The sequence below is a fragment of the Brachycentrus maculatus genome, unplaced genomic scaffold, assembly GCF_059751285.1.
Source record: "Brachycentrus maculatus isolate JH-2025_06_01 unplaced genomic scaffold, ASM5975128v1 h1tg000331l, whole genome shotgun sequence".
Classification (NCBI taxonomy): domain Eukaryota; kingdom Metazoa; phylum Arthropoda; class Insecta; order Trichoptera; family Brachycentridae; genus Brachycentrus; species Brachycentrus maculatus.
In genome coordinates this window covers 67,689-90,504 of record NW_028281080.1, presented here as the reverse complement: position 1 = coordinate 90,504, position 22,816 = coordinate 67,689, and the positions used below count along the sequence as shown (strand labels likewise).

Below are 22,816 nucleotides of genomic sequence, written 5' to 3'. Positions count from 1 at the left end.
ATAGACTTTAAATAAGAACGATTAACTAAGTCCAAATCAGTCATCAAAATTTCAGTTATGAAATCATTGTTGCAAAGTACTATTATTAATTATAATTTTACTTGGTAAAAACCACTATTTATAAAAATCTATTGTGACCCGTGTTTTGATGCATTCAGCATCATCTTCAAATACCGTATGATGCGGAATGCATTGACAACATGTTGAAACAACAGAAATTCACAAATATATAAATATAAAAATCTTCACAGTATATTTTATAAATTAAAAGCATTTTTAACGTTATGGTATGGTAATATAACACTTTCCTTATCATTCATCGTTCACTTTTTGTAATACCATTTTTAAAAAATAATCAATCGTGTCTACTGGTTTCATATTATTTATTCATTCGGCATTAACTTTGTGGAATGATATGTGGATTTTTTTTAAATTAAACACTTGAATATACCACTTTAATGAGTTTTATTTATACATACGACTAGTTTCGAAATTTTACAGATGTTTTCATTTTCTGGTAAAAATTAAAACTGGTTTAATTTTAGTTTTAATTTTAACCAGAAGATGAAAACATAGTAAGTAACAACTGTAAGTTTTCAAACCTAGTCATATTTATATAAATAAAAATTAAAGTGGTAAATTCAAGTGTTTATTTTTATAAAAATAAAAATCTACTGGTTTCGTAATAATCATTCTATCATCAGGTCAAATGTACTTTTAAATTTTAAAAAAATACGGTCTGAGATTTATACAAAAATAAAACGTTGAAAGAGAGATAGGATTTGTCTTTTTTATCTTTTTCAAAATATTATTTTTATGTTCATGTTTTTATAAAACAAAATATACAGTGGTACTTAGTAGACCCTAATAATTCGTGTTTTATTTTAATATTTAAAATATGAAGTACGGTGTTCTGCCAAATCAATTAATATAAATCGATGAAATTACTTTTTTTTCTTATAGCGAGCCAGCTCCTTCGGCGATGACAGCCCTCCAACAGTTTGGGGCTGAAATGCTGCGACTGTCGCGAGGGTTGGAAGCTGCCAGCAACAGGCCGCCGCAACAACCCCCAGTCACCCCTCATCATCATCACAAACACAACCAAAACCATCAGAATCCAACACAGCAGACAACACACTGCGGCATGAGGTGGGTGAAAAATCTATCAATCTATCAATCGATTCGGCGGTGCCTTGATATTAATCCATTTTTATTCATTGTTTCGGTATTAACTTTGTGGTAAGACATGTCGGCTGTCCAAATTTAAAACACAGTAAGGGACATTTTTTTGTAGTAGGTTTTTTTTTGCATTTATGGACTAGTTAGACTCTACTTAGTCCAAAAATGCAAAAAAAACTACTACAAAAAAATGTTCCTTACTGTGTTTTAAATTTGGATAGCCGATGTTACAATGATTAAGGAAACACTTGTTTTTATACCAGTTTTATTAAAGACAACTAGTTTCGGAAGCTAAACTTACATCGTCAGGTCTAAATAATAACTAAAATATAAAAGTAAAAATTGTTCTATAAATAAGGAGGTTAGTAAGTAAAGGGGTTCAATCTAAATTTTACTTTATAAAATAAAACAACTTTAGTTTGAACTACTTTTTTACTGGTACATTTTTTCTCCTACCGGTTTTGACAAAAAACCTGTCATCATCAGGGTTAAACATATACAGTACATGTTTATACTTGATGATAACAAGGTTCTTGTCGAGACTGGTTGGAGAAAAAATAAATTAATACAAAAAGTAAAAATTAATTCTGGTCAAATTATAAACTTAATAATAAAAATGAAAATGGTATTTTCTGGTGTTTCTAATGTGTGTGATTATAATCCAGGATTCGGACCTCACATACTAATATAAGAGTTTCTGCTTAGTAAAAAGCTTCTTTACATCTCACCAATAGATGTCTCTAGTGAAGTTCTAGTTATTCAAGAACAAGGTTTCTAAATTGGTTAATATATATAGAACTTCCAAGAATTTGAGTAGTGTGGTTGTCAATAATGGGTAGAATTGGTGAATGTTACAAGTGTGTAAATTGATCACTTAAACCAGCCTATGACGGTTGTCAGCCCCGATAATGCCCAGACTTTTTCATCTTTGATGAGATGTTAAAAAATAATAATAAAAAAGAATACAAAAAGTAGTAAAAAGCAAAGTGGGTTTATTTTATAAAGTTTATAAAATCTACCACAAAGTATTTGGGAAAAACATTAAATAAATTTTACTTGTTAAATACCAATATTCACATTGACATTAGCTAATTCTACCCATGATTGACAACCACACTACTCAAATTTTTGGAACTCTAGATGAATTCATGAATCTCGTGACCCTGTTGGTGTGAATCCACGACAGCTATATATGTATGTTGGAATGACGAAAGTTTTTATTAAGCAGAAATTCATTTGTATGCAAGGTCCGAATTCTGGATTATATTTACAATCCTAAGAACCGCCTGAATTTTTTTCATGTAGTTAATAATTTGACCAGTTATTTTTTATGAAATCATTTTAAATGTATCCAAATACTTATTCACAAATCTGGGTTTTTAGGCTAAGAAGTCGTTTTTTAACAAGTATTTAAACACACACAAAATTTTGCTAATAAAATTACTGGTCAAAGCGTGAGCACCAAAAAAACAGTCGTTTCTCGATTTGTATAATACTCCGGGTTTGGGTCTTGCATACAAATTAAAGCGTCTCTCATAAAGATGGCTATTGTGAACTCAATCACGGAATGTCATGAGATGGAGCACATATCTTTGGCTTCCAAAATTTGAGTAGAACGATTGTCAAACATGGGTAAAATGATTAATGCTACACGTGTGTAAAGTGATCACTTAACCAGCCTACGACAGGTCGTAAAGCCTGTAAATACCCAGACTTCCGTATTATTTTTCATCAATGATATCATTAATCTTATGACACAGTACATATGAGTTCACAACAGCCATCTATATTTTATTGAAGAAGCTTTTATTTAGCAGAGTACCTTTATTAAATTTTACGTATACGGTATTTGAAAATGATGCGGAATGTATCAAAACACGCGTCACAACAGATTTTTAGAAAAAGTAGTATTTATCAAGTAAAATTAAAATAAAAAATCAATAAATATGCCCCTCTATTTTCATATTTTACTTTGTATTTTGTATAATATTTTTCGAATAAATAATTTTTCTGTGAAAAAATTCCAATATTATTTTCCAGTCAAATTAGCCCCAAGAAGACGTTACATAAAAAAAAATAATTTACCTCAGGCATATTGAAATTGATTACATCTTATTCCACCCGAAACTCTTAGTTATATAACTCATTTTATTTGCGTAAATTTATTTACTGAAATGGCAAATGCGTCTGTCCTGAAAAAGGCTTTCATACGATATAACCTTTTAAGATTCTGAAATTTTGTAAATGAACACACTTTTTACACCCCACTTTTATTGGCAGAAATGTACAGAATTTGTTAAAACTTGGAGATGTATAATTTAAGAGCTTTTTTCTGTATTTTTAGACGGTTTTTCCTGTTTGTGATTTGTGATCTTTAATTCATGATTGTAACATAATTATTTCTGATATAACAAAAAAAGCATTATTTTTTTGTAATAAATGCCTCAGAAAATGAATAATTATTTAATACATATGAATAATCTTTAAAAATAGTTTCAAACGAAAATAAAAAGCAGATTTTTGATTAAACATATTTTGAGTGTGTCAAAATACTTGTTTAATTTATTATTAGATTAAAACCAATATTTTTAGCTTTTCCACTTTTTTATTTGACCAGCGACCGGGTTTCGTCGTTACCGACATCATCAGACTGGTGATGACCAGTCTGATGATGTCGGTAACGACGAAACCCGGTCGCTGGTCAAATAAAAAAGTGGAAAAGCTAAAAATATTGGTTTTAATCTAATAATAAATTAAAAATGCAATTCCATCACGAAGTGTCAGTGGATAATATAAATCTATTAAAATACTTGTTCACAAATCTGGGTTTTCACTGGGACACACTCAAGTTGTTGTGAATAAAAAAAACTGATTAAAAATTAAAATCACGTTCTCAGGCGTTCGCCAGTGTGAAAGAATTATCCGGGCTCGGATCTTGCATACATCCAAATTAAAGGGACTCTTCTTAATAAAAAGCTTTCTTAATCCAACCATAGATGAAAACAGTGAACTCGTAATATTTATGACGTACGTAAGAGTTACAAAAATTTGCTTAGAGTGGTTGTAAATCATGGGTAAAATGGTGGATGTTTCTCTGTGAAAAGTTATCACTTAACGAGCCATGACAGATCAAAGACCCTGTTTATACCCGGACTTATGTACAATAGTCTTCTTTATTTATGTTCAGATGTCAAAAAAACGTAGAAAGCCCTGATTTGTGAATAGGTATTTGGACATACTGAAAATATAATGAATTTTATAATTTTATATACTGGAGAAAATATAAAATAGGCTTTCCCTTTTTAGGCTAATAATCATTCCTAAAATAACTTTTTTTTATATTTATGTATTAATTTTTAAATCAAACACAGATTTTTTAAGTCTACTAAGTTGTATTTTACTAACAAAAACACATCAACGAACGTGAAGATCAAATGGACTGACGGTCCTTATTTTAACATGTGCCGCAACAATTGTCACAATATTAATTTTTTTATGTATATTTGTTAATAAAATACAACTTAGCAGACTCAAAAAATCTGTGTTTGATTTAAAATCAATACGTAAATTAAAATGGAGTTCTGCAAATTAAACGCCAAATCAATGAATAAATAACTTTTTTTAGATTTTTATTTCTAATGTTTTGAATATCCGATTGGTTTTGTCCACTTGTGAGTTATTTATATCGACATCTCAAAATAGACAAAGAAAATATGGGAGTTTTAGTATTTATATGGCTCACAACCTTCTTCATCTATATGTTGACATATCACAATTATTCAGATTTTTTTGCTGTCATGTTCATTCTATGCAACTTCTGTTGTTGTTTTTCTAGTCCTAATTTGGAATATTCGTGAAACTGGATTCTTTTACTTTTCCTTACTACCCTCTTAAACAGTAAGGCTGTATAAGTAACTTCCAAGGCCGAGAAAAATTATTGCGTCATTGTTGTCGTGATACCTTGAAAAATTACGTAAAAACGACGTAATGAAAGCTTAAAGGAAGTAAAACGTGATGAAAAGCTTTCAAAGAAAAGTCTGTGTATTCAACGGCATCTTACAAACTTTTTAATTGATTTATTTATTTAGTTATCAAATTGTGTCAGGTTGTTGTCCTGTGGTTAGTGTCGTAGACTCTTCAGATACAATTTCTCGGTTCAAACCCACTCTTCTACAATTCGATGCCTATTTATTTTATTGTTTTAAATTGTAAATAATAAAAACACTTTTTTTTAATTTTAAAATAATACTATTTTTCATCTTGAAATCTGTGAAACGTTGAATTTAAGTTGGGGTATTTGATAGTGATTGATTGGTGAGTGTCGCGAATTGAGAGTTTCACATTTTTTTTCCATATTTTTCTTTTCTGAAATATACAAAATATTATTATTTTTTAATTACTTTGTCTTGAAAAATACCACTTTTCCTTCAAATGTATTGTGACACATATTTCGATGCATTCGGCATAATTATTGAACACTATTAATACTTTAACACACCATTTAATAATGCATCGAAACACGTGTGAAAATAGATTATGACAAATATTTATTATAATTAAAACGTAACGTTCTTTTAAAATCACTATTAATATTTTATTATAACTTAATTATAATGTCTACCGGTTTCGAAGCTAACCGCTTCTTTATCAAGACTGATTAATACTGATAAAATTAAAGTATTAATCAGTCTTGATAAAGAAGCGGTTAGCTTCGAAACCGGTAGACATTGTAATTTAGTTATAATATTTTTTTTTCATATTTTAGTGATTTTAAAACAAAGTTGCATTTTAATTTTAAAATAGAAAATCACGAAGTTAGTGCTTCAAATATAAGTTATACATATTTGTTATTTTATCCATTTAATTTTTCATAAGGTCCTTATCTTTAGCTTACTACATAATTTTTTGAACAAAAATGGATTTATCTACCGATTTTGTCGATTTCGGCGACCTTCATGTAAAAGCACTACCATTTGAAACCTAAACTTTCAATCGAATAATTCACCACACTGTTAAAATGTTATCTGCGGATCCCATTATAAACAATTTACCGCATTCTCACCGAGAAACTTGTCAGCAAAACCGGGATAAAGTCACGGTTAATATAAATAATAGTCACTTCCCTGGCGTGTTGACCTTCCTGTCATATTTTTATCTTCCGAACCGACCGTCTTTTAACCCCCTCGCGCCAGATACTGAAAAAAGGTCAAAATTGAATCGAAATAACTTAAGTATGTCCAAATCTTTGTTAACAATCCGGACTGTCCACTTAAAAGCTACTTGATTGGTACCCGAAGCGGAGGGATCATCACCTACATGTGTTAACGATTAAGATATTTGATGCAGTGCCCTATGCACCATTGGGTGCATTGAGGGTTTGAAGAAGAAGATTGAAATAAATAATATAATATTATAATAACTAATTGTACTCTTCTTCTTTTTCTGATTGACAACCACCCTGAAATTCTGAAACTAATATGCAAAAAATACATTTTTACTGTCGTATTGTTTGAATGCAAAATATAAAGCAATCAAGGCTCATTCGTGAAATTTCACGTTTAATCCAGTATTAAAAGTTTAACCTTTTTCCGCCCGCTGATCCCAGAAACCCCAAAACTATACCAGAAATACCGAAATGAATCCCCGTAAATTGCGGAAAATGGCGAAAAAACTGTCAGTTTATTGGCAATAATAACTGCCCAGAATTCCGTGTCCATGCTCCTAATAGCCCGGTAAACGCCGATTACACGAATTGCGCGCCAATTTACGACGTCTCTGTTTAGCACTCTATGCAAAAGGGAAAAGGATTAAAATAAAACTTTTTTTATAATTAAAATGTAACTTTGTTTTTAAATCACTATAAATATTTAATTATAACTTAATTATAATGTTTACAGGTTTCGAAGCTAACCGCTTATTTACCAAGACTGATTAATACTAATCAGTCTTGATAAAGAAATCTGTTTTCAGTCTACTTTAATTCTTCTCTTGCCAACTCCGTGGTTTTTTTCCATATATTTTATTGGAACCAAGACTCTGTTGTTTACTGTCAGTTTATATTATGAAAATTAAACACTTGAATAAACCATTTTATCGAGTTTTATTTTTATTTACGACTAGTTTCGAAAACGACAGTTGTATTCATCTTCTGGTACAAATTAAAACTAACGAATAAAAATATATTAAGGTGTATATATAGGTTAATAAATATAGGGAGGGTTAAGGAACAACATTTTTTGTAAAAGGAAACATTGATAATAATGGTGACGTATTTTGAAACATATATTTGTACTTTGTCAGTTTATCTTTCGGTGATAGGTTTTTAATTAACTGTTTTGCTATAACTAATTTCAGTGCATCATTCACTCTATTCCCAGCATTTAATCTACTTTATTTCCATTTATTTATTTCTTTGCTTTCCATTTTTCCATTGTTTTCAAACTCCGCCCCTTGACTAACCCCTTCCTTTTACTTTTCCCTCTCCTTATTTATAGAACAATTTTATATTTTATATTTTAGTTATTATACAGACCTGAATGTTGGAAGTTTAACTTCTGAAACATGTAGTCTATAATAAAACTCAAGTGGTAAAAAACAAGTGTTTTTATTTATTAATATGATTTTTTTTCGTTTAGGTACAAAGATACATTTTTTTGTATTTTATTATTTGATTTTTTATGGCTCTTTAGGCGCAGCCTATGTTGAGCTGAAATACTTAGCATATAATGTTAACAATATACTAGATTTTATATATTACAAGATATGATACAATAAAAAGGAAATACAATAAAATAATCACAAGTATTAAACCTGGAGTCTAATATATCTTTATCAAGCTTTCCAACTCTAGAAAACATACTTCCTACACGATACAGACCTTTTTGCGCAGGGTTGCCAAAAGCTCCGCGAAATACATCAGGTGATATCAGGAAAACATACGAATTTACTACGCTGTCATAAATACTTGTTTTGTTTGCGTTATTTTTCGTGGGTGAGGCAATTTGTGGCGCGAGTGTGTTTTACGTTTATTGTGCGTTGATAATTGTGATTTATCGCGAAACGAATTTTGAATTATTATCCTTTAAGTAATGACTGCGCACAGTTAGTTTAATGTGCGCAATTTCATTTTACTGACTGAAAATTATGAAAGAAAAGAAAAACCTTTTTTTGTCGTGAATCAAGCTTAGTCGAGGTTTAAATAGGGTGTTTTTTAACTAACTAACTAACCATCACACTGCTTCCCTGCAGGGGTAGGTACAAAGAATAGAATTCTATTCCAATCTTTCTTTGCAAGCAATATTTGCCTCTTCTACATTCGTACATCTCCTCATATATAGGTACACGCCAATTATTACATTGATGTGGTTTTATTTCATTCTATGAATGTGGATGAAAGAGACGAAGAATTTTTGCAAAGACTGCTTGTTGCATGTTTGCAAAGAATACTTTTCTCTTGCCTATCCCCGCGGGGAATCGGCGTGATGGTAGGTTAGTAAGTTTTTAATATCACCTTGGGCGATATTTTTTTCATATCACCGACGTTCATATAATTGACGATCAACTTAACACTGTATCAATTTTATTCAGCGGTGCGGATGAGGGTATAAAAAAAGAACCAAGCTTAATTAATTATAATAAAAATATAATATTAATAATCATTAATAATCTTTAATATATCAATAATCTTTTTGACAATCAGTGAATGTTATACGTGTGTAAAGTGATCACTAAAACCAACCTATGACCAACCATATGTTATTTATCATAGGGTTGGTTGAGTTATTACTTTACACACTTGTAATATTCATCATTCCACTAATGATTGACAACTTATTGAAAGAGCTAAGTGTCAGTACCCTGGTGATTTGACTGGTGAAACATATACGTTCCAGCAACTCCTGTGAGTCAATATGAGAGTTGAGAATAGTGGAGACTGTCAAACTGTTCATCTGTTTGTTCTTGAACATCTTTGTAGCTGTATATGTGAACTGTTAGATTCCAATTATCCAAACTATTGTTTCTCTTTGTTCCAGTGACAAAGGCTCTTCAAACTCAGCCCCCTCGTCTCCCGGTAAGAGCATCCCAGCAGCATGCTGTCCGCCGCAGTGCACCTGCCCCTACTTTGGTGACAAGCCAGCGCCGCCGCCAGCGCGCCCCACCCTCGTGGTCCGCTGGGAGGGGGGCACCGCAAGAACCCGCACCCAGCCGGCGACCAATCACGGCGCAGGTGGCAACAGCTCGGCCAATCACGGCGCGGGTGGCAACAGCTCGGCCAATCATGGCACAGCACCCACTCCGCAGCGGACGGCCAGCTTGCTGTCTCGGACCAGCTCTAGACATGGAAGGATCATAAGGCTGGAGCAGAAGGCCACCAAAGTTCTAGGGGTTGTGTTTTTTACGTTCGTGATCCTTTGGACGCCATTTTTCGTCCTGAATCTGGTGCCCAGCATATGTGAGGAATGTGAAAGGAGAGTCAGTCATTGGGTGAGCCTAATTTTTATAAATTCAAAATGAAATATCAACCAACTTCTTCCTTTCAAAGGTCTTGAGGTTGGGGAACAAGAAGAAGTCAGAAGGAGTGAGATCAAGTGAGTAGGGTGGGTAGGAAAGAACAGTGATCCAGTGTTAGACCAAAAACTCGCGATTTCTGAAACCGAATGGGCTGAAACTGATCTTGAAGTTTCAGAACCCGTGAGTATTTGGACAAACACACGATCACAGTTCTTCCCAACTTTTCCTACTCATCTAATCTCGCTTATTCTGGCTTTTTTTTGTACCATAAATTAAAAAGAACTTTCAAAAGAAGAAAATTTGAGACCGTTCATAAGATTAAGGGAAATGCGACGAAAACGCTAAAGATCGTTACAAAAGAACTTCCGTTCCATATTCTAAGGCTGTTTCTAAAAGTGGAAACATCGTTAGGAAAATACTCAAAATCCATGAAAGAACTATATAATCAACAGTATCTGTCAAGAAGCACGCTGTTTGCTTTGAGAAATATTAATTTTTGTTCTTGCTGCAATTACGTTTAACAGATGGTGCTGCCATTACGGTCTAGATATACAATATACAAACTGAGCCAAACCATTGCATGACCTGGTACAGGTAATGTAAAATAAAAAGAAAAATTGCTGATACCTGAAAATTGATGTTATCAAAACATATCCGAATCCATATATCGATTTTCAGGAATATATATTTTAAGTCTAACGTATAATTTGGGTGTAATATGTAATTTATAAAATGAAACGGCTTTTCACAGGGTAGATAATAATCATATTATCGGCATTTATGTAGAAAGAAAACCATAACAAATGCGACATAGAAAATGCTAGACCTTTTAATCAATAGTGCCAATGAATTACGACTAAATTAAAGTAATTGTCATACGCAGACACAAACACATCACTTGTCAAAAGTCATTGTCAAGCTATACATATAATAACACTAAAATATTGGTGGATCGATTTGTCATATGTAAATTAAAATTAGTTATAAAAAATTTATGATAATCAACTGATCGGAAAGAAGTATCTAGAAATGAAAATGTTATTTCAGGCTCTCTTTTCTGAAAAATGTCTTCTTCTTCTTGGCTCTATTACAACTTATCGTCTTTGAAGACTTTTGAGGTGGGCAACGTCACTTAGGCCATGTCTTCGAATCATATTATCTTTCTGTAGCATCCATGAATTTTTAAGTCTTTCTCTAGATGTTTTTCGAGAAATATCCATGGCGATTGCCTGGATCATCTCCTAAAAATATATTTGAACTAATTTAAAATGAATCTCACATATGTATTGTTGATGTACACTTTATATAATTGACAAATTTTTCATTGATGGCGCCATTTTTAATCATACTATCAAAACTATTAAATTACTCCTGGTATGTTAAAGGAATCCAAGACCATTTCATATTTACAAGTTTCAAAAATTAATGCAATTTGAATGTTCAATAATAGGTAAAATTATGAACTTTACCCACGAGTATAAAGTGGTCGCTTAAACCAGCTAAATGCCAGGTCCTGGGATGTTCATACTTTCATATTTTTTCGTCTAAAAATGACGATTATTTCGTATCCAGTTGACACTTATAATATATTGTCTTATTTTTTTATATCTTTTTGAGATAGACGAAGACAATTATAAAAGTCTAGATATTCACAGGACTTGTGACCTGTCATAGGCTGGTTAAGTGATTACTTCATTCACAACATTTTGAGTGGGTCCAAATACTTGTTCACAAAATCTGGGTTTTCTCCAATTACAGAAGTTATTTTCATTGAAAATAACTCCTGCAATTGGAGATAATCCAGATTTTGTGAACAAGTATTTGGATACACTCAAAATGTTGTGAATAAATTATCTGGTCAAATTGTAAGCTTAAATAATAAAAATGAAAATGATATTTTCTGGCGTTTCTCTTGTGTGTGATTATAATCCAGGATTCGGACCTCACATACTAATAAAAGAGTTTCTGCTCAATAAAAAGCTTATTTTCATCTAATCAAAAGATGTTTCTAATGAAGTTCTAGTGATTCAAGAATAATGTTTTAAAATTGGTTCATATATATATATATATATATATAGAGCTTCCAAGAATTTGTGTAGTGTGGTTTTCAAAATGGGTAGAATTGGTGAATGTTACACGTGTATAAAGTGATCACTTAAAAACCAGCCTATGACGGTCGTCAGCCCCGTTAATGCCCAGACCTTAATATTCTTCTTCATCTTTGATGAGAAGTCAAAAAATAATATGATTACTTTCACCATTCTACCCATGATTGACAACCACATTACTATAATTTCGGAAATTATATACATTTCCTTCAACTGACACTATTTTCCACATGAGAGTTTTCGGCACCATTTATGGTTGTGATTAGTTTGTTTTTAAGTAGGTAGAGACCTTCATAAAGAGAGCAGACACCCTTATAATTTTAGTTACCCCTTTTACTAACGCTTAATTTTAGGTTTCTTTTACTAATTCTAGTTCCATTTCAGGTGTTCGACTTCGTGACGTGGCTAGGCTACGCCAGCTCCATGGTGAACCCTATCTTCTACACCATCTTCAACAAGGTCTTCCGCGAGGCCTTCAGGAAGGTCCTTCTCTGCAGGTACTGCCGAAGGGCCAGGTGGGTTCCCACCAACAGATAGCGGTTGCAGCACGGTCCCAGGCATGGACCGACTTCCATGCCCTTTGCCCTCTGAGACATGGCATCGACCTGCCCCCCAACCAGGAGCCAGGTCTTGCAGACTACGTCAGTGGTGCTTTGAACTGGTGAACAATGAACTCGAAAATGGACAGTCTTGTCAATTAACAAAGTGGGAAGTGCAAAAGGTTATTCTTATTTAGAAATATGCGGGATGGAAGATGTCGTTAGGTGGGAAGGCAACGAAAAAGATGATGGTACGTGCTTGTTAGGAGAATGAAACTATCTAGACCGTAAAATATTGCATTGCACGGCAACCCAAGGTAGACTACTAAAGAGATGGATTGGCACGAAGCTAATCCCTCTTAGAAACAGGCCACAAGGCCTGAACCAAGAAGAAGAAGAAGAATCTGTAAATGGGAGAATGTATTTTATAAAATTACTGGTCTATTATTGAAGACGTTTGATCCAAAAATGAAAAGTGCAAAAGATTACACATATTAAGAAATATGCTAGATCGAAGATGTCGTTAGGTGGGGAAATCACCGAAGATGATGGTATGCTCGTGCGAGGAGAATGGAACCACACAGACTTTAACATATTGCATTGTACGGCCAACCCCAAAGCAGACCACCAAAGAGATAGATTGACAGCTGGGAATCGACATCGCAGGAGGTTATACCCGCCTAAAAACAGGTCACAAGGCCTACACAATTTTTGACAACATTAAGAGTGAGTCCTTATACTTACAAATCTATGTTTTTTTGTTTATTTTTATAAGCCTCCCCTCGTTTTTAGGAGTCAGTTTACAAATCTTTGTTATTAGCCGTTATTTTTCAAATTTTTTTGACATCTCGACAGAGATGAAGAAGAATGTGGAATTCTGGGAATTTACAGGGCCTATTACCTATCATAGGCTGGTAGCACGTGGAATATTCACCATTCTACCTTTATTTTATACATACGAGTAACACTTATTTAAATAAGTGAGTAAACATAATCTTTATTATTGGTCGCATCTTTCGAAATTTGTCTCCTTAGAATATTTGAAAATAATGCTTTAAAAAATTCTCAGTCAAATAAATAATGAAAAGATTTTATCTGTGTACTTTGAAAATCACAGAAATTTGGAAGGATTTTTCATTTTTTACCACATATTACTCTTCCCTTAATACCTGTGTCAGTGGTTCCTAAACCAAAGGATCCAAAGGATTTATTTTTCCAAAGATTTTTTGAGGCTATTTAAATATTGAGGGCTATTTAAATATGATTTTACAAAATCAGTGAAGAAAATAGTTGCACTTGTATTTTATTTTTCAATTCAAACATCGCAGAACAAATTATATATAAGACAACTTAATTTTGACTAAAACTAAATATGGGTAACCTAGACATCAATTTTATGATGTTAAAATCATTCAACTACATATATTTTGTGTATATGCTTGTTTTTAGCCTCAAATTTCATTATTAGAAAAAAAATGCGTTTGTAATGAAACAAAAATAATTCTTTAAGTATGGCAATTAAAATATTCTTACTTTTAAATTTATTCATACATCAAACTTATGAAATTAGTTAGAAAATGCCATAACAAGTTGAAACAATTCATACATTTTATTTTAATGTTTTTTTTTTTTAAATAAAATACATTTTAGTAGACTCTAAAGATCAGTATTTTATTTTAACATTTAATATATAAATTAATATGGAGCTCTACAAATTAAACGCAAAGTCTATAAATACAATATAATTTTTATTTGAAACACTAACTTTGTGATTTTCCATTTTATAATTTTAATGTAACTTTGTTTTAAAATCACTTTAAATATTTTTTTATAACTTAATTATAATGTCTAGCGGTTTCGAAGCTAACCGTTTATTTATCAAGACTTTATCAGCCTTGATAAAGCGAAGCGGTTATCTTCGAAACCGGTAGACATTATAATTAAGTTATAATAAAATAGTAATAGTGATTTTAAAACAAAGATACATTTAACTATAAATATATATTTTTTAACACCCCCAAATGACAATCATCACGCCGTTTCTATGCAGAGTAAGGCAGAGAGAATATAGTCTTTGCAACAACAGAAAACACCTTATTCACAAGACATTTTTTGACACTCCCAAATGTTGAGAAGCCCCTAATAGAAAGAATAAAAATAAGAGGAAATGAAAATTCGTGAGGACGAGATCGCAATCATTTAAGTGGGTTACTGCTGCGGAGGAGGTGGCACTAACCGGTTTTTTTTCCAAACCGAAATTACTTTCGCGGGAAAGAATCGCTTTGATCTAGAAAATGACGTCACACCATCTTTTCTCCGCCGAACAGTCGTGCGTGTGGACCCGGACGCCTCCTGTCCGAGACAAGAACGAAGAACTTATCTTAATTATGATTACATTGCTAAGGCGAGATCCATTTATCCTTTCATGAGACAAAGGACTCCATTATTTTAATCCCGGTGAAGCATGCATTGTTACAATTTTACGTATAGGATTTTTTATATATTTTTTTTTGTTGCATTTAACAACACAATATACTATTTTTGACATCACGCGTAACATTCACCAATGGATCTTTGTCAGACGGGAGAAATATCTAATTTAACATAATAAACCTATAAAGGGTTGTATAAGACTAGTGAAGTGTTTATAACAGCCGATATAATTAATATTTTCATTCATCATTTTCTTTTGGAAAATTCACCTTCGAAAAACCATTATTTTCGTAAATTGGCAATGAATGACGTCACAAAAACGATGGATTAATTTTAATGTTGGTGTCAATGCTAAATTATTGGCACCTCTATTTGTTGATGTCTATGGTCCACCCTTCCGCAACCCCCTCCGCTCATATTTGTATAACACAAATGGTAGTGTAGTGGTAAACAAACAATCCATACTACTACTATAACAGCCACAGAGAATAACCATATGACGTCATAAAACGTTGTATGACGAAAATTTGATGACGTATGCGAATGCACATTTTTCGTTTTATTAAAGTATCTAGAGTTCAAACCTTCATATCTCCCTTAGTTCTCTACAGATTTCAATAAGAATATTACCGATAGTCTTGTGATTTTTTATTTTAATTTATAAGCTGATAATCACACATCGTGATATTTATCCATTCTACCCATGATTGAAAACCACACTACTCAAATTCTTGGAACTTCTAGATATATTGATCAAACTCGAAACAAAGTATGCGAGGGTTCACTAGAGACATCTATTGTGGGACGAGGAAAGCTCTTATAAAGCAAAAACTCTCTCATTTGTTTATATTACGATATAATATAAAATACCGCTCACTCCTTTGAACAAAGTCATATATCAAAAAACTTTATTTTTCAGAAGATCGTTTTTGAAGTGTAAAAATATAATACAATGTATTAAAAATAAATATCAAGCTTCTTATTGAAATTTTTACTGTGCAACACATCTTTTTAGGTAAAACCTGAATGTTTTTTCTCCATTTAAAAAATACTTGGTAAATTAAAAAAAAATGCAAAAACAACACTCTGCTCTGTAGCGGGTAAATATTAAGTTAAAAATATGCCGCTTTTGCTGGGATGTAGTACATTTTTTGGGCATACCAAAAACATGCATAACTGAAAATTGACGATTTTTTATATATGACGTTGTTGAAAGGAGTGAGCGATATGTATAACAAGTACAATTTTTTTCTTTAAACCCTTATCCGTACCCCAATGGTGCATAGGGCACTGCATCATATAAACACAGTGTTATCTTGATCGTTAACACGTGAAGGAAAAGTGAGCAGACCTCCGCTTCAGGTACCAGTCTAGGGTAATATTGAATAAACATAAGAGTGAAAAAATCTTTAATATATTTAACCGCCCCTGGGAATCGAACCCGGGACCTCCAGAACGGTAGCCGAGCGTGCTGACCATTACACTACGGAGGCGGACAATTTTTTTTACTCAATAATCTAGTATATTATTTTTGACATCTCAACAAAGATGTAGAAAAATATGGAAATCTGGGCATTTACGCGACTTACAACCGCCATTGGTTGGTTTAAGTTATCACTTTACACACGTGTAATATTCACCAATCCTACCCATGATTTTATAACCACACTACTCTTTTTATTTAAATACATTGATCAAAATCGCAACACAGTATGCGAGAATTCACCAGAGACATATATGGTGGGATTAGGAAATCTTTTATTAAGTAGAAACTATTTTATTTGTATATAATATAATTAAATCATATATTAGTAAGTTTTTATAGTATAAGTACAAAGTATACTATTATACGAGTATTAACACAAAAAAATATCCCACAAAGGCATGGCCTGTGTGAAGGTATACAATTTAATTTATACCCACACACATGCCATCTTATGCAGCCTAAGATAGGTCGTAAGCTCTGTAAATACCCAGAATTATAAAGTCTTCTTCATCTTTATTAAGATATCAATATTAATAACTCCTAAGTGGACAAAACCCGTATTTGTGAACAAAGATTTGAAGTATTATCGCTTCAATTCCACGTTAATTTAATGAACGAAATTTTACGATCGAAATGATCGGCTGTCCAAACTCAAAACACAGTAAGGGACATTTTTTGTAGAAGGTTTTTTATGCATTTTTGGACTTAGTAGGTTCTACTTAGTCCAAAAATGCAAAAAAATGAACTACAAAAAAATGTCCCATACTGTGTTTTGAGTTTGGACAGCCGTGATGTAGGTGTGAGTATATATGTACATTCATTTACGTACTTCAACTACGACTGGACTTCCCAAGAGTCATGTGTGGAAGGGAATCCAGCTTACACCCGGGGTCCCGAAGGATCATAGATTATACCCCTCAAAAGCTTAATTATGCCAGTCCAATGTTGCATATTTAAGCCTGCACTTTCTTTGAAACTCAAAGCTTTTGGACTTTGACTCATTCAACTATAATTATGGAAGTCACTGTCCGTATCAAGAACGACATAAATAAAATAAAAAAAGTCAATTTTCAGTTGTGCATGTTTTCGGAATGCCCAGAAAATGTACTATATCCCACCAAAAGCGACATTAATATTCACCCGCTACAGGACAGAAAGTGTTGTTTTTTGCATTTTGAACAAAAGGTATTGTTTAACTATTATTTTAAATATCCTTAATATTTTTCAAATGGAGAAAAAACCTTCAGGTTTTACCTAAAAAGATCTGTTGCACAGTAAAAAGTTCAAAAAATGGCTTGATATTTATTTTTAATACATGTCATTATATTCTTAAACTTTAAAAACGATCTCCTGAAAAATCAAGTTTTTTTATATATGACGTTGTTGAAACGAGTGAGCAATCTGTTTCATCTTTTGCACTGTGATGTTCCTGACACATATCTCATTTAAATGTCGTAGTCGTACAGGAGAAAGTGACCAACTGACAAAACGTAAAATGTTCAGGAGGGCCATTTAACCGTTTTTACACTTTTGTCATCAATTAAAAACAAAGAAATAATGTATTCACGATTGTGATTATTTTTGTGTGAAAAGAGATGTTTGCTAATATTAAAATGAGTAAATAATATTTAAGAAAATTTTCATCCTAAAGTTTTTAAAATTACTTAAAGCAGTTGGTCACTTTTTCCTGGCAAAAATCTAGGAAAAAATGCAGATAGTCACTTTTGATTCTTAGAATGAGATTGGAAACATTAGTTACAGATACAAAAGTTTAATTCAAAGCATTTTATTTTATTAATTTATATTAAGAAAGAAACTTTTTTTTGGAAAATAAACTAGGTGGTTACATGATATATTTTTTTAAATAACATAACTTTTTTTTATTGAATATACAAAAAGTAAAGAACTATTATTCTGACTCAGATTCGGAATCTCAGTTAGATTTTGGTGCTCTGTCTTCTTTAATATTAAGATAAAGTGATCTGTGCCACCCATACTATTCCTGTGGAATTGCACCAGTATCACCAGCAAATCTTTCTTCTTTTTCCTAGTTCTTCTTTGTGTAAATAATTTAATGGAGGAAAATTTACTGAAAATCTTAACCCAAATACTGACAGGATTTTAAAATCTTCGTTATACGAATACTAATACATATTTTTTCCTGGTCTAGTGTACTCATATCGCAAGCATTTAATTTGCAGCCATGAAACAATTTCGCTGTCTTCAATCTTATCGGGTTTTTTGTCATGATTTTGGCAAGTGATTTGAGATCTGTGTATGCCTCCTTGGTGTAATGGTAAGCGTGTTTAGCTACCGTGCTGGAAGTCCCGGGTTCGATTCCCAGGGGGGGTTGAAAATAAATATAAGTGATTTTACACTATAATATTTATTTTATATTACCCTGGACTGGTCCCTTAAGCGCAGGAGTGATCACCTTGCCTTCATGTTATTAACGATCAAGATAACACTTCATCAGTACAATGCAGTGCCCTATGCACCATTAGGTGCGGATAAGGGTTAGAACAAGATTTGAGATCTAATTTATCGTCAAATCTTAAAATCATGTACATTATATGGATCACTCTTTCTTGATTTTTACACATTTTCATCAATAATTTACCTCTACTGGCCATTTGACTTCGAATTTAGTCACTTTGTTTCTCTAGAAACATTTAAATGTCAGATGTTTCATACAGAACTTAAACTAACTTCATGGTGTTGAAAATTGTTACAACAAGCAATAATGTCCAACTGTCACTTGGTCACTTTTGCTTGTAAAGAAAATAAACATCAATGCAGTTAGTCATTTTTAACAAGTCAAAATATTATACTTCCAAGTTTAAAATCGCTCTGGGATTTTTTTCAGGGCAGTATTAAGGTAGTAAGATGTCAAATAGTTAATAATCACGTTTTTGTAAAAACTGCAGTTGGTCACTTTCTCCTGTATGACTACGATATAGAAACTTGAAATAAGTCACATTGTGGTAATATCTATGCATTTATAAATTATTATAATATTTTTATATATTTCATTTATTTTTTTGACGGTGTTTAAATGTATTCCATTTTTAATTTATGCTTTACTCGGTAAATACCACTATTTGACATTTGTGGTGTTTGAAAATGATGCAGAATATTTCGAAACACGTGTCGCAATAGATTAAAAGAAATAGTGGTATTTAATAAGTGAAACTTTAATACCATCTTAATGGTCTGGCCACATTTGATTTTTGAAAAAGAAATGTGTGCACACAAAACGATGACATCAGATGGATTTAGTTTGAAAATCGATGTTGGGATCTTACGCGCTCAACTAAAAATCGTTACCATTCATAGAGTTGATGCGCCCATTTTTAGAGCAAAGCGCGTATTCTTAGGGTAAAAGCGCACACTTTTAAAGTAAAAGCGCACACTCTTCAAGTAAAAGCGCACACTTTAAAAGTAAACGCTCACAATCTCAAAGTAAAAGCGCACACTTACTAACTAACTAACCATCACGCCGCTTCTCTACAGGGGTAGGCAGAGAGAATAGAATGCCACACCACTCTGTCCTTGCAAACATTCTTCGTCTCTTCCACGTTCATGCATCTCCTCATACATACCCACCGATTGTTTCGCCTCCTAACCTGACCATTTTCAAGTATTTGGCATACTTGATCGTGCCAAGTTTTTCTCGGTCTTCCTCTGCTCCTTTTTCCAAACGCACACTCTTCGAGTAAAAACGCGAATTCTGAGAGCACTCCCCTATTAGCTGGAAATTGGCAACAAGGGGGACTTCGTTACGATCTGACAAATGCGCATCACGTAACGCTTGCTCGACTTTTGACGGGTTGTTATTTAATGTAAATTTCGACGTTAATTAACATTGTTCCTGTCCGCTCCAAGAAATAAACTGACAGATAACAGATATAATACAAAATGGCTGCTCAAGGTAGACTACATTTCAAATATCAGACTTTTTGACAGAGACTGTCATCGGCGGAATAACCCGAACAAAACGCTTTTCTTTATTTGAAATTTTACTCGGCAAATACCACTTTTTCTTAAAACTAATGTAACACGTGTTTCGATGCATTCCGTGTCAATTTTAAACATCATTTATTAAACAACATTGAGTGTGTTCAAATACTTGTTCGCAAATCTGGATTTGTTGCAAATCTCCACTTTAATTTTTTTATGGACATCTCAACATAGATAAAGAAGAATGTGAGGCATTTAATCTTATATTATAGTTTACGGATATCGTATAAAGTGTTTTAAAATGATGCAAAATGCATCAAAATACGTGTCACATTTTTCATCATTTTCAAATACCGTATGTGAAGCTAATTCTAAAATTTACAGTTTTGTCCTTGGGACGTTGACAGACGAATGGGGTAGGAACAGTTTCTTTTTTTTTCTTCTTCTTTTTTTTTTCTTTTTTTTTTTAATCAGTGGAAACATAGACAATAGCGTGTAAGCCTTAGTCATTGTCATATTGCTAACAAAGCTTTTTTTATTTTTTATTTTTCCCAAGAATTTCCGAGACATTGAAAGGATTTATTATTTACAACCCAATAAAAATTCAATTAAAACCTGATTAATAAAACTTAATATTTTAAATATACGCAATTTATTGACCATTTTAAGAGGCGGGAAAATGATGTCATTATTACTTCAGTATAAAGCTGCTATTTTACAATATTTTGTTATCTCAATATTCAAGAATGACATTCTACTTACAAAAGAAACTTTGAAAATTTTAATTGACTTTCGAATCTCTCGTAAGATCTTAAATTATATTTTCAATATTGAATTCATATTATAAATATTTCAGGCACTAATTTTGCTTTTCCCATTTTTATCATAGAAAACATGTTCGTTTTAAAATCATAAAAACTATATGTCTACAATCATAAAAACTTTATTTTTAATTTTAGTTTTTCTTGATAAATACCACAATTAAATATTTAATAGTGGTATTTACCAAGTAAACCCAAATTTAAAATAAATAGATATTACCACACAGTAACTGTCGATTCAATTTTTCAAAGCTGCAAAACTATTAAACTTATTCCACAAAGACTATTTGTTAGATGTTAATTCCCTAAGTTCGTGTAAATTTAAAAATTTGCTTAGATTATTTATAGAAAAGACAGATTTAAGCTCATTTTTCTTGTAGCACATGATCGCTAGCTTTTTACTTTTTTATCTTTTTTATGTTTTTAAGTTTTTAATTTTATTAAAAAAAATGTTTTCTGAGAGTCAAGTATTTTTTTTGTATTTTGTATTAAGTTTTTTGTATTTTGTATTAACTAATTCTACTTAGAAACCTATACCCTTATACCCTGTACTATGACTATATTATTTTGTATATCCACACACAGGCCATGCTTTTCTGGGATCTTTTTTGTATTCATTTTTATATTTTTATTAAAAAAAAATCCATTTGAATTTATGCTTTGAAATGCAAAAGAATTTAAGATAAAGAAAAAAATTAAGGAAATAAAATATTTATTTTCAATTTTCAACTTTCTTATCCTTTACGTCTACGTAAATGTGAAAATGCATCGCAAACACCCAGACCAATTGAAAATAAATCTTTCTTGAATTTATTTATCGAAACGAACCCGCGACGCCAGTTTTGCAGTCGAGCGACTACCTAACTACGCCACGGCGTCTGTCTTAATAATAGGTAGAGCGATCAGCCATCCAAATGTCAGGTAAAAGCCCAGGATGCTCAGACTTCCATCTTTTTTCATATAAAAATGATAGATTAGTAATGATAGATACTTCTTTCCAAGTTCAGACACCCTTAATATGAAGGGGGTAGGTTGAATTCAACGAATTTTCCATTTCCCTTTAAAGGTTTGATGACAGAAATCACGTTAGCTTTTATTGTTATTTGAATTTATTCCTTTGAAGCGATAACCCTGCAGGGATTATCGTTATAGGTACCATTGAATCGGATTTGATTAAATTCTCAATGGACCATGAAAAATAATATAACGTCATTTGATACCGACGATTCAAATTTTGTTATAATCAAAAGTGAAAGACTATTAAATTTCAAACGATTTCATCAAATAACTTTTTTTCTACAGGGTGGCCATAAAGTACCAAATGATTTGATTTTAATGAATTTAAATTTTTCTAAATTGTGATTGATATGTTTCACCAAAAGTATTTGAATTCGTTGTGCGTTTCATCTTTTTTTATCAACCGTTTCTTATACTTTCCAGTTAGATTACCACAATGTGACTGCCGAATCAATTCATAAATTTACATTTTACTTTTGATAATTAAAATCGTATTTTGTGTTTTCTAAACCTTTTATTTGTTTCGTAAATTAATAATTGCAAATAATATTTTCAATTATTTCGGAAATATAAAAGTAAATTAATGGTTATTACCAAATAAAATATATAATTATGTGCATTTCTTGATCGAACGTTTTTTTGTATAAATTTCAATAAACTTTTCAGTATAATTTTCAGTTAAGTGTTTACTTTAATTCTCAATTTGCTTTCAGTATTTTTTCAGTACAATTATCAGTTTTATTTTAAGTAAACTGTTCAGTG

General features: G+C 31.9%; 1 protein-coding gene across 1 annotated transcript in view; it reads left to right on the top strand.

Annotated features, from left to right (window-relative positions):
• 5-HT2B (5-hydroxytryptamine receptor 2B) overlaps positions 1-12,335 on the top strand; it is a 145,945-nt gene extending 133,610 nt beyond the window's left edge. The window contains exons 5-7 of the mRNA XM_088268818.1: positions 964-1,149; positions 9,213-9,663; positions 12,183-12,335. Of these exons, the coding sequence (XP_088124944.1) occupies positions 964-1,149; positions 9,213-9,663; positions 12,183-12,335 (790 nt within the window). The remainder of the gene's footprint in view (positions 1-963; positions 1,150-9,212; positions 9,664-12,182) is intronic.
• Positions 12,336-22,816: the final 10,481 nt, after the last annotated feature.